The 18,283-nt window shown below is 34.9% G+C and overlaps 1 protein-coding gene and 1 pseudogene across 1 annotated transcript; one reads left to right on the forward strand and one right to left on the reverse strand.

The window, feature by feature from the left end:
• Positions 1-4,119: 4,119 nt before the first annotated feature.
• LOC115984777 lies at positions 4,120-5,766 on the forward strand (annotated as a pseudogene).
• An 8,807-nt stretch (positions 5,767-14,573) lies between these two features.
• Positions 14,574-17,661, reverse strand: LOC115984778. Its single transcript, XM_031107785.1, has 2 exons — positions 17,576-17,661; positions 14,574-15,429 (listed from the first exon to the last, which is right to left on the reverse strand). The coding sequence occupies exons 1-2, from the start codon at positions 17,659-17,661 to the stop codon at positions 14,574-14,576; spliced, it is 942 nt and encodes a 313-aa protein (XP_030963645.1).
• Positions 17,662-18,283: the final 622 nt, after the last annotated feature.

The following is an 18,283-nucleotide window of genomic DNA, read 5'->3' on the forward strand; positions in this document are numbered from 1 at the left end:
CCGCATTTAATGAAGACGCGCTTCACATATCAAGGCACCAAGAATGTGTCTCTGGCAGACGAAGAGGCTCTGGTACTGATAGATGACAAGGATTGACAAACTGTGACAGAGGCCCGATGTCATCAAAACCCTCCTTTTCGTCCGAGGAGTTGGACAGTAGGGTTTTGAGGGGCTATTATGGAGCTAGAGAATTTGTGACCCCAGCTCACTTACATTAGGGCCCAAGGCCCGCGCCAGGGAGAGATGTTGCCGAGGACATGCAACGAGAGTCCAAACATCCTAGAAATGTGGCCGAGGACGATCCTGTCCTCGGCATCCCTAAACCTAGAAGGGAAAAATGGCACGTCATCAAAAATAGCCTCTAAAGTGCTCCCAGAAGAAAAGGCGAGTACAATAGAGCGTGCACGGGAGTAGTGTAGGGTCGGTTCAAGGAAAAACTGTCACTTCTGCATTGAATGCGCCAACAAATGTCTTAGCTGCATTAATGGGGAAAGGACCCCTGAACAGTATGGTTTCGGTTACTGCAACTAACAGAAGGTGGGGAAAGACGGCAGATGGGACGCGCACTCAAGTAGTTACCTGCCTGACCAACAGATGGAAGGTCAGGATCAAATGAAAGGGGCTATATAACGTAAGTATCCCTCCTTGAAAGGGGGGATGGAGAAAAGAACTGGAGCCATGCAGGCCGTGTGAAAGGGAAAGTCTTCTTTGATAAATTTAGCTCGCTTCTGTGCAAACATTTTGAACACCATGACCAACGATCGTCCGTTCGTCAAGGCCTAGCCTTTTAGCCCACCCTCTACAAATTTATTGTTTGAGCCTTTAACGTATGAATCCAATATGAATTGGGCATCGTTACAAACTGAGTCCTTACAACTTCAAAAGTAAAAACTTATATTTGTTACTATTTTTTTTCTTTATTTCACATTACTCCTAGTTCTACTCTTAGGTGTGTTAGTATTCTTCTTTATCATATATTTTTATTTAATTGATAATACATATAAATATAATAAGTTATTATTAATTTGATAAAAATGTATGATTTATTATTTAATTATATTTGTTGTATTACTGATCTTTAAACTATTAATAATTTTTTTATATTATTGTACAATATAGTTGTATTATATACTGAATTGTATTTAAAATACTATTTTAGATTATTGTATATAATATGGAAGTTGTATGTACAAGAAAAAAAATCATTTTATTTTTTATTTACTCCCATGACAAATTTCTTGCTTTATCATTGTTGAATCCCCTAGAAAACAAATCTGGAGTCGCCACTGAATGTCGCCCATTACAAACTTTCCAAAATATAACAAGTTATCTTGTATTGAAGAAATTTGGATTGAATAATGAATATAGTTCTGTTTGTTTATGTTTTGGGAATAATATTGACACTTTTTTGGTTTTTGTTTTTTGTTTTCATTATTTCTTGTAAAATAGAAATGGAACTAGGTTGTGGCATTTTTTTTGGAACCATGTTATGGTAAAATGCAGTAAAATTTAAACTTGCTTTGTTTTACGGTCTGTTTGGTTATGTTAGGACATATGTGTTTCACTAGTTAAGAACATATGTCATTCTTTTATGTAATTGACTAATCCTTTGACAAAACACATTTTACTTGTATTTGGGTAGATCTAGAATGTGTTTAATACTTCAAGAAACATTTTGTTCAAGTCTAGTATTAAAGCCATGAAAATTGGACCAAGAAATAAGTGAAGAAAAGCTGTTCATTAAAGCTGGATAGGTAGCTCAACACCTACGGACAGATAGCTTAACAGCTAGGCTATCTATCGAGCTCTTCAGTTGATTGTTATCGCAATTTCGACACCTCTTGATAGTTGGTGGATCGATCGAGAAAGCTCCTGTCTCATCGACAGCTCCTCAATAGCTATATCTGTCGAAGTTTAAAGCTCGACACCTCCTCGATACCTCCCAATCGATCGAGGTTACGGGAATTTAGATTTTTAGATCTGATTTTCGGCCCATGATGACATGTATGTGTAGGGTTTCTTTTCTCACAACCCTAGACCTATATAAGGCTTATTTTAGAGGCTGTCACATGAGAGAATACAAGGAGAACATATGCAAAAGGTGACGATGCCTTATTCTCTCTGAAATAAGCTACTGTGTCTTTGCGCCTTAGGGTTTTGTAACTAAGTGCTTCTTGATCTTCATTGTTGATGAAGTGAAGAACTTTGTAGCCAACATCTTCTTCAAGTTGGTGAGTGAGTCACGTACTGGGATTTGTGTAAAGGAGTTAGTCACATACTGGGATCCATGAATCGAAAAAGGGTGACGTTCATATATTGAAGAGTTCAGAGGTTCTGAAACGTTAGAAGGTTTTTGCTGTGAGTTCATCTACAGGGATTGTAGAGTCTAGGGACAAAGGTTTTGTACTAAATCTAAAACTTCTCTTTACTATAGTAAATTGCTTTTCGGGAAGGTTTCCCCTCATGTTTTTTACAGTGAAACTAGTTTGTTTCATTGGTTTTCCTGGGTCATCATATCTTGTCTTATTTATTTTTCTACTGCATGATTTTGACAGGATATGGATGTTTGTTTGTTTTAACAAGTTTTATTCATAATAAATCTAATTAACAACTTGGAAAGATTAGTTGTCTAGCACAATTCATCCCTTATTCTTCAATATCTCTTCAATAAGAATTATTGATGTAGGAAATAACCAAATCGAAGGGCATCTTCCGTCGGATAGGTATCACCTTACCAAATTTAGAAACATTTACCCTAAGCAACAACCAATTTATTGGATCTATCCCTGTTTCAATATCTAATGCCTCGAATCTATTTACATTGAATTTGGGTGGTAATAAACTCACTGGAAAGGTTCCTTCATTAGAGAAGCTAAATAAAATGAGGTTGTTTTCCATAACCCAAAACCATCTTGGAAATGGAGGAGCAGATAATTTGAGTTTTCTTTGTTCTTTGACAAATTCCACCAATCTAAGAGATTTGGAGATTAATACCAACAACTTTGGGGGAAAGTTGCCTGAATGCATTGGCCACTTCTCAACTACTTTGACTTTTTTCTATTTTAATAATAACAAAATATTAGGAAAGATTCCTAATGTGATAGGAAATCTGATAAACCTTGAGGACATAGAAATGTGGAACAATAAATTTTCAGGCAACATTCCCTCTATAATTGGAAACCTTCAGAAATTACAATATTTGGATTTATCTCAAAATAATTTCTTTGGGAATATTCCATCCTCTCTTGGAAACTTAAAAAATTTGTTGGAGTTGTATTTAGAAGACAATAATCTTCAGGGAAGCATCCCTTCTAGTCTAAGTCAATGTCGAAATTTGATAACTTTTCATCTTCCAAATAACAATCTTAGCGGTATCATATCCTTGCAAGTTTTGGGTCTATCATTCTCACCAAACAGTGTTGACTTGTCTGGCAACCAATTCACCGGTGTCCTTCCCATGGAAATAGGAAATTTAAAAAATATAGAACATTTGGATATTTATGAAAACATGTTATTTGGTAAAATTCCTACTAGTCTTGCAAGTTGTGTAAAGCTAGAGTTTCTAGCCATGAGAAGAAACTTCTTCCAAAGGGATGTTCCTTCATCTTTGGAATCATTAAGAGGTCTTGAACATTTTGACCTTTCTAACAATGATTTTTTTGGCAAGATTCCAAAATTTTTGGAGAGCTTTGATTTCTTACAATTATTGAATCTATCATACAACCATTTCGAGGGGGAGGTACCAACAACTGGGGTATTCAAGAACGCAAATGCAACTTCAATTCAAGGAAATGGTGAGCTCTGTGGCGGCATACCTAAGTTTCAGCTTCCTAAGTGCAAATACAACAAATCAAAAAGAAGTTGACTCGTACTGTGAAATTAATAATCTCTATACTTTTTGGGCTTTTTGGAGTAACTTTGATTCTATCGCTTCTACTTCTTTGCTCTTTAAGAAAAAAAGAAAGGAAGAAAAATACCTCAATTGATTCAATAGATTTCCTTTTGAATGTATCTTACCAAAGTCTCCTAAATGCTACCAATGGATTCTCTTCTACTAATTTAATTGGTAAGGGTAGCTTTGGGTTCGTGTATAAAGTAATTCCTGATCAAGGTAGAAATATGGTTGTTGTCAAGGTGCTTAACCTCTCACATCGCGGAGCTTCCAAAAGTTTCATGGCTGAGTGTGAGGCTCTAATAAACATCAGACATCGAAATCTTGAAAAGGTGCTCACAACATGTTTAGGTATTGACTATCAAGGTCATGATTTTAAAGCTTTGGTATATGAGTTCTTGGGAAACGACAATCTAGATGAGTAACTGCATCCAAATCCAAGAACAAATGAGGCTATTGAGGAACCAAGGAAGTTAAGTCTTCTTCAAAGATTGAATATCGCCATTGATGTTGCTAGTGCATTGGATTATCTTGATCATCGTTGTGAAACACCAATTGTTCATTGTGACCTCAAGCCCAGTAATGTTCTTCTCAATGATGACCTAATTGGACATGTAGGTGACTTTGGCTTAGCAAGATTCCTTCATGATGTTTCCCAAGATTGTTCTGCTAATCAATCAAGCTCCATTGGGGTTAAAGGAACAGTTGGTTACACTCCTCCAAGTAAATATATTTTACATTTCTTAAATTTAATTTTCTTTCTTTTTCCCATAGTTTCCTACTATTAATTCAAGCATGAAATGATAGATTCAATATGGATGTATTGTATCTAGAAGATAAAATTAGGGCCGACGAAATACAATTTGATGCCTAAGGCAATAATTTTAAGTGAGATTTTTTAAAATAGTTAAATACAAATCAAATAATATCTATTTAACTTTTTTTTAAATCAATTTTTTTGCTTTTTTGAGATGCAAATTACTAATTTAGCTATTGTATTTAGGTTTTAGTGACGTCTCTTGTACAACTAATAATAATTAATTAACTTAATCAACACTCTGATATAAATTTTATTTTTGCAAACCAGTTTAGGGTTTCAATTGAATTGGATTTCTATTACCTATATTTTAGCAGCCTTCTTGGAGGTGTGAGAAGAAAAAAAAAATATACCAAACCCATTTTTTTCTCTTTTTAAAAATAATATTTTGGAGTTTTTTTTTTTTTTTTTGATGTGGTCCTTGTGACTCTTTTATGAAATTTTATGCATACAGAACCTTAGGCCTAGGCTTAAAGCTGACCCTAGATAAAATGTGTCATAACGAATTTTCACTTCTCTTTATTTTTATTTTTATTTCTTATTACATGCCATTGAAAATAAACCTTTATTACTTGTGAGATTTTTTTTCTTTCCCTTCTTTTTCTAGTACAAATATTTGCCTATCTTACAAGATATGTTACATGCAATTGCAGAGTATGGTATGGGAAATGAAGTGTCACTATATGGTGACATCTATATTTACGGCATACTATTGTTAGAGATGTTCATAGGAAAGAGACCTACTGATAGCATTTTTCAAGATAATTTAAACCTTCCTGACTTTGTCAAAGTAGCTTTGTCAGAACGAAAAATTGACATTATAGATCCTAATCTTCTTTGGGAAAGGCAAGAGGAAGAAATGAGGAGGATAAACAACACTCGAAATGAGGATCAAAATGGAAGTTCCAAAATTCAAGAATGCTTGATTTTGATACTTGGAATTGGAGTTGCTTGTTCCATAGAATTTCCAAGCGAAAGGATGAACATCGGTACTGTTGTATTTAATCTTCATAAAATTCGAGAAAGCATTCTTAAAACTAGTATACAAAGACAATGAGTCTGCACGACAGGTAAATTTGTTTTTTCATTGATATATATATATATATATATATATATATATTTATAGAATTTGGTAATGTATCCACCCACACCACATGATCTCATTAACTTAATAAAGCCATTCCAAATGTTTAAGGGAATCATATAGCAATTAGAAAGCCACTGTCCATCTTGCAAAACTAAAAAGATTGGAGCCACTTCAAATTTTATTAGTTCATTCTACTATACATAGGATTGGGAATGAGTCCAATTACTCTTCCTCTTCTTCTCTTTTGGGTGTGTGAGAGAGAGATTTGGGTGATTTCCATTATTAATTAAAGAGACATCACAAGAAATTGGCTTACGCCCCCTGTTAATCTAGACAGAGATTCCTATAAAAGACATAAGCTTAAATTATCGGCACATGTACTAAATTGCTGTGATAGACATGTAAATGTTACAAATTTTAACTAATTAATTTATTGGAGAAATCTTGCTTGTTTAAAATTCCAAATTATTATGTAATCTCTCATATATATATATATATATATATAATAAACATAATTAGATGCATATAACATTCTTAACTAAGGCTAAAAAACTTTCTCAAATAAACATATAGTTTATGGGGTAAAGTGTGCATTCACATAGTTTAAGGAGGTAAATGTTTATTCTCATAGTTTAGAGGTGTAAGTGTAAAAGGAGATATAATTTAGGGAGTAAAGTGTAATTTTTCCAAAATGTCTTGCAAGCATGTTACTTGGTAAGAGTATGCAAATAGATCATTCTTAACTGATTCATTAAATTAATTTTTGTTATTGTGATGCAATAAATTTATTTCAAATTTAAAATTTTCAACTAAAGATATTAACAAACAATTTTTAAGAGCATGGTAAAAAAAAATTTCATTGAAATTTATATTTGAACTAATATTAAGTTTTTGTAAGAAATTCTAGATTATGTTTGTATATAGAACTATATATTTAAGTATTAGGTATTTTTTATGATAGATATGTATGATATCTTCTAACTAAATGGATTGCTAATTCCATAAATATTAAAGGGTAAAGTACACCGCCTTCCATTGACATTTATCGTAATGACACTCCTCACTTGAGATTTATATAAATGCAACAACTAAGTCCAAGCCTCTCAAACTATGATTTCACTAATAGAATATTTCATTTTAAAAAAATATTCTTATTTAAACTTGGAAAAAATGACACTCCCCTCCCTTGAGATATGTATTAACTATTACATTTATATAAACCTTAAGGAATGAGTGTCATATTTCATTTCATAAAATATAAGAAGGGGAGTGTCATTTCATAAAACTTTAAGGTTGGTGTAATTTAGTAAATATTAAATGAGTTTGGATTTCATAATTCTACAAATTAACTTCCTTGCATTTTTAATTTTCTTAAAGGTGTAAAAAAAAATTTGATACTTAATTTACCAATTTAATTGTAGCCTTGTAGGTAATGGCTTAATGAATATCTTTTAAATTGTAGGGGAACAGCTCAGTCACAAGTCACTACTACATCATTTTTAGGAATTCAAAGCTTATTATTCTAATTTATTGAAATTTATCTTCCTTTACCACAGGTGCACAAGGTTGATAACTTATTATGAAGGTAGCCAGCATAGTTTGTCAAGTTTATGATATATTAAATTGGAGCAAATAATTTGTGTAATTCAGCAATCATGTCTTTAATGTACTATTTTCGTTAATTCAGCAATCATATTTCTAGCTTGGCTTAAAGATCTGATGTATTTTCTCTCTGTGGTTTCAATAAAAAAAAGGCTTAGTCTTTAGATGCCTAGGAAATTTAGATCTGCCTCTATTTAAAGATTTTCATTATATGAATTAATTTGATTCATCGAAAAAATGTTCCACCACAATTTGTTTCTGTATTTTAGGCTGATTTAGCCAGTCTTTCTTAATCTATTGGTCTATGTTTTTCCCCTCAAAAAAAAAAAAAAAAAATCACTGTTATTTGTCAAATATTATAAAAAAATTTAATTAAAAAAAATCAATTAAAGATCTTTGTGGCAAAAAAAATCAATTAAAGATCTTTTAATTTGTAAAAATTTTGTACCTTTAGCATTTTCCACCTTTTAAAGGCCATAAAAAATTAATAGTTTAAATTTAAAATAAAATATATAAGTCCAAAAAAATTAGCTCAACAACAAAAATTACCAATAGTAAAATTAAAAAAAAAAAAATTAAGCCTCATCAACTAATTTTACACAAAACAAACAACCTGACCCTCTAAAAAGTTTTAAACAAAATAATTTTTTCCTTATCCAGCATGCACACAACAAAGACACCAAAAAAAATTCTCAATGATTAAGCAGTAGAGTTAGAGGCCAGAGCTGTTGCACACAGTGAGCAACAAAGCCGCCCCCCTAACTCCAAGTCCTGACTCCGTCCTCGGTTGAAACTTTAGTCCTGACTCCGTCCTAGGACTGAGCATAGATCCGGCCAACCCGGCCCACCCGACCGACCCAACCCGACCCGAAGGGTTTTGGGCGGGTTGAACGGATGCTTGGGTCGGGTTCGGATCTAATATTCGGGTCTGCCTTGGGTTTGGGTCGGTTTCGGGTCCAACCTTACCCGACCGATCTTTAAAAAAAAAAAAAAAAACACGCACACACACAACTTGTGTATCAGACAATCGAAACCGATCCAATACCCCGTTATGAACTATTTCAAATAAACTAAAATACATTAAGATTCACCATCATAGAAAAGTAAAACACTTAAATAATTTCAATTAACACAAAGGAAATCAGCTAATATTAGATTAAAATAGCAAAGATAAACCATAAATCAAACACTCTAAGAACCCAGAGAAAAAAAAAAAAAAAAAAAAAAAAAAAAAAAAAAAAAAAAAAAAAACCCATAAATCAAACACTCTAAGAACCCAGAGGAAAAAAAAACCCATAAATCAAACACTCTAAGAACCCAGAGAAAAAAAAAAAACCCATAAATCAAACACTCTAAGAACCCAGAGGGAAAAAAAACCCATAAATCAAACACTCTAAGAACCCAGGAAAAAAAAAAAAAAAGACTGATATTTGCACTGAGTTTCGCAAGATTCCAAGAAAAATAGAGGAACGAGTCAGCAATATACAATCAAGCTCCTTTCGAACTCCCAAAAAAAAATCCGAAATTTGAGAAACTAAACCCTAAAATCTCGAGCTAGAGAGAGAGAGACGAACCTAGACATGGCGGCATCGTGAGAGAGAGAGAACGAGAATGAAAAATCTTAAAAGGAGTGGTACGTGCTAACATGCGGCGGTGGTGAATGGTTGTATGTATGCTATTGTTGTTGTTGAAAGCATTTTTTCGTTGGAGACTCAGCCTTGTTCATCGTCTTGGGTTTTACCTTTCAGCCACCATAGGAGAGAGAGAAAGAGAGAGAAAGAGAGAGTTTTATTGCAGAAACGGTGTGTTTTTTGGTTTTAAAAAAGGACAGACCCGACCCAATATCCAACCACCCAACCTGACCCGAGACCCGTACTTTTTGGGTTGGATCAGGTTTCTCCCTGATAAACCCGATTGTTATCGGGGCGGGTCGCGGGTGGTAATAAAACCGACCCGGCCCGACCCGATATCAGTCCTACTCCGTCCTTGATTGAAACTATCTCAAAAAAAAAAAAAAAAATTGCACAGTTGCACATGACCATCAATAAAAATAAACATCTCAAATCCTAAGCGTGTGGGAATACGTTAGCTGAATGAGAAATAGACACTTGTGGAATTTTCATTCACAACCAAAAAAAGAAAAAGTGGTGTGTCTTGATGTTTGTAATGGTTAAGATTCTCCGTGGAAACATCTCAAATCCTAAGCCTGTGATAGTGATCGAACCAAGAGGCTGAAGCCACAGAACTGATAGGCATGACTCATGAGCATGACCAAGAAGACCTTTCCTGCTTGTTACACCAAGTCCTTGTTCGGTACAAATTTACAAGAAATGTCTTGATTACATGACACAGCACACCAGTGACTTTCATCAGCTCCAGCATTCTAGGAGCTACTAATCGTTCATAAAACTTTTCCATCTTTGCTATCATGCTTGGCTTAATTCTGTAAAACAGATCAAAATTACTCATTTGTTAAATTGCTCATTTAACAAATTCACCACCACCATTAGTCCTTAAAGTTTTGATTTTGCTATTAAACTAATTCTCAACAAAAGACTTAAAATGAACAAACACACTAAAGGCATTAGATTTCTGTTTAAGCAAAAACAACCATGTAAAATGAGTAAAATCATCAACAAATATCACATAAAACCTGTGATCAAGCACAGAAACAGAAGGAGTAGGACCCCAAACATCAAAGTGAATTAATTCCAAAGGAAAAGTAGTACTAGATACATGTTTTGGAAAAGAAGATCTGTGCATCTTAGCACTTATACAAGAAACACATTGTGAGCAATTGTCACTAGAAGAAGAAATGGTAACAGAAGGTACATCATTTAAGGTAGAATGTAAAATCTTGGAACGAGGATGCCTAAGTCTTTGGTGCCAAAGCAAAGCCTATAACAGTAGCAAAACACTTCGAATTGAAAGAGGATGTAGACGAAGATCAATCAGAAGCAAAGGGTGGTATAGGATAGACCCCATCTTTACTCAGCCTCTTATATAGGACTTCCCCCATAGGTAAATCCTGAATTGAGAATTGATAAGCATCAAAATAATAAAAGGCATTATTTTGCAAACAAAGTTTATACACTGAAAGTACATTTGAAGCAACCTGTGGTATCCTAAGAGCAACCACATTAGTGGTTGCAAAATCTTGCAAAATACAAAAAAGTAATTCATTTTACACATATCAACCAAAAAAACACACATATCAGTGGATGTAAAATTGTGCATAAATGCAAAAGTGCTACAGTAACCGTGCATATATTCACGGTTACTGTAACATTTGCATACTAATATTTTAATAATTTCTAATTTCACTCCTTTTTTTCTCTATCTTTTCCATCTACAAAACTAACGCATCTTCTCTCCCTCATCATCTTCTTCTTCCTCTGATACACACACTCCCACAGACACAAAATAAAAATTCAACCATAAAAATTAAAAATCAACAACAAAATCAACCCCTGACACCACAAAATCAAACACACCCACACACGGACACACCAACAAACACAGAGAGAGTGGATCGGCGCTTGTGTATTAGCAAGTATCGGTGCTTGGATCAGCGCTTGTGGATTGGTAAGTATTGGCGCTTGGATTGGTGAGTCTCAGTGCTTGGATCGGCGAGTGACCGTGATGGAGAGGAGTTTTAGAGAGAAGAGTTTCAATGGGAATGAAGAGAGTCTCGTGAGTGGAGAGAGAGAGTTTGAGATAAAATAATAATAAAAAGTGAGGAAAATGATTGTTTAAATAAAATAGATGATAGAATAGACAAACAGATGTGGGTGTTTTGTAAAAATGAGTGTATACAATAGAAAAAGTAGGTTTTTTTTTTTTTTTGCAAAATAGACAGGAAATTTGCACGGACTGATGCGGTTGCTCTAAGGATGTTATTAAGGTTGAAATTATGTAAAGGAGTAAAAAGCTTACCATTCCCAATATGAGTAACAGGTAATTCTTGCCTACTGCAACAGTCTCACAAGTTGTAGGTTGTTGATGTAAAGAGAGTTGAGCCAAGTCTGGTGTAATATGATTAGAAGCACTATGTCAGTAAGCCAATTCTGGTTTGAAGGAGGACCTAAATGTGCATCCATTGAACTTGCAGCCATTGAAGCAAGTTTAGCTGGGGGATGTCTCCCTTGATAGGCAAAGTTCATCCTGTGATAGCAATCCAGAGCAGTATGGCCATTCTTACCACAGATCTGACAACTAGCCTCTGACCTTGTGGAAAATTAGACTTGGATTGTGGCTGGGAAGGGGAGAACTGACCTTGATCATTGTAGGATTGGCCAAAGAATTGAGACTGACCAGTAGTAAACTAATTAGATTGACCACTAGAGAATTGACCATTGCTATTACCTCTTCCATTGCCACGACCATAATTGTTGGAATTCTTTGCCCTTCCTCTATTGAAAGATTGATTGAACTGATTAACTGCCATAGCAAAAGAAGATGAATCTCAAAGATCAGACCTTTTCTTGATGGATCTTTCTTCAGCATTGAGTAGAGTATTCATCTCTTCAAGTGTAACCACATCACTTCTACTTCGTATAGCAGAGCAAAATGCATCATATTCTGGTGGCAAAGCTTAAAGAGCTAAATGAATAAGCTCTTCCTCATCAAAACAAACTGCCACTGCACCAAGCTTATCATGAATTTCTTTGATTCTTTGAAAGAAAGAGTTCATGCTCTCTTAACCTTTCTTAAGGCTCATCAATTCATTCCTTAAGCTAAGAATGTGAGATCGAGAAACAGAAGCGAAATGTTTCTCCAAGATCTTCCAGACTCCTCTACCAGATTTCTAACCTACTGTGAGAGCCAAGATTGATGGAGAGAGAGTAGAATTGATGAAAGTGAATAGTGCCTGTCCACAATTCCTCCATTGAATATAGTCTGAATTAGCTTCAGTGGTATACTTCCCTGAGCTATCCTTGAGAAGAGGATTTGGAGCTTCAAGATTGTCTTCAATGAAGTTGATAATTGAGTAAGCTTCCAAAATCACCTCAATTTGGTGTCTCCAAACCAAATAGTTGTTATAATCAAGCTTTACTGTCATCATACTTGCCATGTTAGATAGAAGCAGCAACGAAGGATTAACTCCATGAGTAGAAATTGATGAGTGTGTACTTGTGCTTGAACTCGAAGCAGAGGAAGTTGAACTTGCAGAGGACACCATTGATGGCTCTAATCCCATGAAAGAAAACCTTGATTCGTAGAGAGAATTGGGAGAAACCAAAAGAATTGAGATTTGTATTATCACACTAATTAATACATTACAATATCCCAATACATATATACTCTGTTATAGCTAATCTATCCTGACTAACCAGCATAATTTCAGCAGGATTAACAAACTAATAGATGATCTAATCTTGACTGTACACGTGTCCATTAACCATAACTAACTCAGCTCTTAATAACTGACACTAAGATATAGGTAGTTTTACAACTGTGCTACTGAACTACATGTCGTTTCTGCAGCTCAGTAGCCTTTGTCTTCTGCACTGCACACTGCTCCGCATCTGCTGCCTTTACAATTTCCAGGGAGAATCTTAACCATTCCTTGATTCCAACCCTGACAATACGCTAACATCAGGACACCACATATTCTTTTGGTTGTGAATGAAAATTCCACAGGTCTCTATTTCCAATTCAGCTGAAGTAATGTCCCACATTTTTTTTGTTAAAATACAATTTAGTCCTTCAAAATTTTCCTGAGTGGTTAATTTAATTTGGTACTTAAAACTAACAGAAGGCAAAGGAAAATAAATAAAGCACAACATGCATATTATTAATAGTGAGGTGCGCATGCAAAAAATTTGGCCTATGTGTTATGAATCTTAGTTTTTTATGTAAGCTTCTACGTGTTTAATCTTTTCAAAATAAGTTTTACATGCTGCTTGTTTGCCCAATTGCTTGATATCGATGCCTTCATTCTCCTTAGTTCTGTCTCTCCCATGCCTTTGATTCGTTTTGACGCCAGATCTAATTTTATTGACGTACGGGACGCGAGGAAATTTATAATTTATGAGAAGTACCCCTCCCTCTCTTCATTTCCCTTGTCTTGAGTGTTCAAAAACACGACCTTCTTGAGTTCTAAGTTTGCTTTCTCTCCTTCCACTTTGCATAACAATGCTAGAATCTTGCGTGTTTGTTTGTTTAGACCCTTTAAAACAGATTGTTTAACCTAATATATTAACCAAGTGTTTACTTAGGTTAATTATGAGATCCAAGTCAAATAGTGAAAGATCATATCATGCAAACAACGGAAAAGTAAATAACACAGATATAATCACCTAGGAAAACTAATGAAACGAACCTTTTCAAGGTAAAAACCTAGAGAGGATTTGACCTAACTATTCTCAAGGTAAACAAATCCACTAATAGAGAATTAAAGTTTTTACAATAAGATTTAACCTTAAATCTATTGCTACCTCTAGTAGTAACTTACTGACAGACCACGCGCAAACTCTGAATCCACAGACTCTTTCTCTCTTGGATTTGCAGCACACAAGCTCCCACGTTTATAACTTTGAGATCCCACTCAAAGGTTTTAGATCACCACTTGTTGAACTTGTAGCAACTAGATTCCACCAGTATTTGATTGTAGATCTTGTTCTGGTAGACACTTGTAGAATTAGAAGGTACAGAACCTCTCAGATCTCACGGGAGTAATTCACAAGTCTTCCAAGAGTCTTTAAAACGTAGTTCGGGTTTTCCTTTTATAATTAGGAATGTTGGGTTGAAACCCTAAATGTTTTCGCGGGCTTAGGCCTAATTTAAATTCTGTAGAAATTATTTTTTTGTGATTTTCGATCGGTCAGGCCTGATTTTTGATTGATCGAGCTTCACTGAAATTTAATTCTTTTTCCTGTAACTTGAATATTGTTGATACTCGACTTGAAACATTTTGAGCAATGTCTAACACTTATTCTAGACATGTTTTTATTCTCAGTTTGCCAACATATACAAATTAGGACTCTAAACATTTAATCCTAAATCTTTAGAACCTAACATTGCAATCTTTAAGGATAGTAAGCATACAGTTCTTGCATGGGAGCTTCAACTTTGGGTAGGCATGGAGTTGTAACATTAGTCATCCACTCATTAATATTGTTTCCACTTTTTTTTTTTTTTTTTTGATAAAACACCAGAAGCTTACAAAAAAGTTAGACCATACAATGATTAATTGGCATTTCAGTTGCCAACTTGGCTAAGGAGCTTACATTACTAAGAACAACTGCTGGGACATACACAGCATGGAAGACTAAGTCAGAGTGAATTAAGGTTTCACTTGCCAACAAAACTCTCTCTTGCCAAGTGGGAGTACACTGTCTGTTGGAAACAAGAACTGATCTCCTACTATCACTGAGCAGCAAAAGAAAATTGTATCCCAAGTCCCTAGCCTTAATCACAGCTTCAAGCATTGCTTCCTGGATTGTGAGTGCAGGTTGTTTCTCTGTACAGCTAGATGTTCTCTGCAGAATGACATCCCCTGGTAGATTCATAGCTTCATAGGCAAAACCAGAACGATGTAATTTCTTGGCTCTTGCTCTAGCTACCTTAATTATGAGTTGCCAAAGATTCTGAGGAAGCTTGTTTTCTCCTTTCTGATCTGACCTTCTAAGAGATGTTGTACTGCAGCTAGAGAAGGCTTCTTTGTACCTACAAACAAGAGACTGAGTAGTTAGTACAACTTCTAGAGGGTTTGGGTTCTTCCCTTCATGAACAACAAGGTTTCTGTGAGTCCATATGGTCCAAAGTGTTGTGAAAATCCCTTGTAGATAAGATATGCTCTCTGGTTGTAGAGCTTTATGAATATGCAACAACCTCCCAAGCCATTGTTGTATGGAACAGTTCATAAAATCTGATGTGTGCACTGCCAAAGATGTACCATGCCAATTAGCTCTGGTAAAAGGGCAGAATAAAAGGAGATGGGAAGTGGATTCTTCTTCTTCATCACAGAAAGGGCAAGCACCTAAGACAGGGATTCCCCTGTTCCTAAGGGTAAGGAAGGTTGGCAAACTGTCATGTAGGAGTATCCACACAAAGTTACTAATTTTCGAAGGGACTTGCACTTTGGTTACATATAATAATAATAATAATAATCTATGCCTTAAAATGATTAAGATTTTCTTAAGCAAAAAATCTAGGACCCACACACTTTGACATAATTTAGATACATGACAAGGGAAAATAGATTTTCTTTTTTAGTAAATATTAGTGGTGGGCTTGTGTATAAGTGATATGATCCAATCACACATTTACAAATATTTAAATCATTAAAGTGTGAACAAATGCGTGTCGTTAGAAGAGGTGTTTTCTTAAGATATCCTGGGGAAAAAAAAGGGAGAAACACTTTTACTTTGGATTCAATACTTTTTGTTTAAACTTCAAATTTCAAGGCGACACCTAACTATGTTGAATTTATGGTGGGAGTTGGGAGGAATTTTGCTTCCATTAGAAAGAATTATTTATAGAGGCGAGCTAAAAGTCACAAATTGAGATATGTGTTGAAGCTAGTGCGATTGTTTAATTACCTATCATAACATTTTTTACTCTTTTACATTTTAACTTTGTCTAACTTTATTTTTTTTAATGGTTAAGACTGAAAGTTTCTTTTTTCAGCTCTCAATTTCAGCTATTAAAAGCTATTGCACTAGGTGCAATACTTATCTCAATCCAAAACTCGCGAGCATATATATGTTTTAAATTGTCGTGATAATTATAGGAATAAAGTCATTCCGAATGTCTTTGGAACTATAATTATTGGGTGATTTTTTTTGTTTGTTGATAATTCGATAGTTATAAGGGGTAGGTGGAATTTGAAGATTTTAGACTTGCTTTTAAAATTATTTTATTCTTATCATATTTCAATTTTATACTGTAGATAGTGTTTTTAATTTGAAAATATTTATTTTTAATAATAACTACTAGAAAATATCTATCTATCTATTTATCTATCTTAATTGAATCTTAAGTTGGATCTAATAAATAAATTTATTACAATAAATTTTTTATAATGGAAAATTTTGATAAAACTATCACAAATATACAAAACATTAATTAAAAAAGAGTGAGAAGATTTTAATATAATACAACAAAAAGATAACAATGAAAATAATCATAATAATATACAAATAGTTAATACATTATTATATTTTTTTTTTAGGAAATAATACATTAATTATCTTGATTATGTAAAAACACTAGATTCTTTTCAAAACACATGTATCACTCGAGAATTTTGCTGATAATAATTGTTGTTCAATACTTTTTTCATATTTTTTTCCCCAACTGCAAATGGGTTTGAAACCTCAAGTCCAAAATGGAATAGACGAGGCCCATTTGGGTTGACAAAAGGCCTTGGTAATAACACGGTTCCAAAGTAGGCCCCAATGCTTGACAAAGAAAAAGACCAGGGTCACGGAGCTATTCTTTCATGCCATAAGTCCTCTGCCTTGTTCCTTCGGGTGTGTCATCTACTCAAGATATTTCTTGTAAATCTGTGGTATATGTATATGTGCAGTCAGGGCTGGCCCGAGGCTTAGGCAACTTAGGCCTAGGCCTAAGGCCCCCACCAAATTTTTTTTTTTTTTTACCCCTTAGAAAAAAAGGCCCATCTCATTGTAAAAGGCCCAAATTTTATTAAAAATACAGAGGCTATAGTATAATTTATATGCTATACAAAACCCAGTATAAATCCTCCGGGGGAAAGCAAGGAAGTACTAGAATCCATGAGCTATTTAAAGAAAAAAAATAGTGCTAATGTACTGCATTGTAGAATTCAATACTAGATTGGGATTCCTGATAAAGTAACTTAGAGGAACTAACCAAACAAGTGGATAAATAATTGTATTTTTTTTATCTTAAGACAAATTCGTGTGGCCTTCTCTCCCACCTCCGTGTTGGTTTTCCTCCACCCCGTGTGGCCTTCTCTCCCACCTCTGTGTGGGTTTTCCTCCACTCCGTGTGGCATTCTCCACCACCTCTGGGTGGGTATTCTCCATCTCCGTGTGGCTATTCTCCACCACCAGCGTGTAGGACTTCTCTACCCACTCTTACTGTGGGTCCTTTCCTAAATATCTGAAATCCCCTAATCAAGCCCCAAAGACCAGTTTTCTTACCAACCCATCTTCCTATCCCTTAATTTTCACTTTTAGCTTATTACCTTGGACTGGCGGGCTTCGGTGTGGGTATAACTGGTGAATGATTTCTGCCCTCGAATCCATCACGGTCACGGAAGTGGGTCGCCATCTGATAAGACCAATTTCTGTTATTGCAACTTGTAAGTGCCTTGATTCTCTTACTTTCAGTAGTTTAATCTTGAGTATTTTTGTGGCTGTTGGGGTTTATATTTTCTGCTCATCATACTTGGCTTTTAGTGTATCGGTGTGGGTGTCATGCCCCAACCTACCCATGAGGATTTTAGGATGGAATTGTCGAGGCATCTCCAGTGCTTCCACAGTTCGGGCCTTAAAGGCTCAAATAAAAGGGGCCAAACCAGATTTAGTGTTCCTAAGTGAGACAAAAGCTAAGGAGATATGTATGGAAGAGGTAAAGAATTCTATTGGATTTTCTGGTAAACTAGTTGTTGATGCAAAGGGTAAAGCGAGGGGTTTATGTTTGATGTGGAAGTGGGGAGTAAATGTGGAAGTTGAGGAATTCAATAAAAATCTATTGGCTGTTAAAATAAAAGACACTTTATGTGAATGGTTGTTGGTGGGTTATCAGGGACCACCGTATCCTGCAAAGAAGAGAAAAGCCTGGGAAAATCTTTGTGCCATCCTTGAATCCTTCCAGGGCCCTTGGGTTTGCTTGGGAGATTTTAATTACATAGTAAGTGCTGAGGGGAGCTAAAGGTGGAACATCAGCCCCT

The sequence above is a fragment of the Quercus lobata genome, chromosome 4 (assembly GCF_001633185.2).
Source record: "Quercus lobata isolate SW786 chromosome 4, ValleyOak3.0 Primary Assembly, whole genome shotgun sequence".
NCBI classification, from domain to species: Eukaryota; Viridiplantae; Streptophyta; class Magnoliopsida; order Fagales; family Fagaceae; genus Quercus; species Quercus lobata.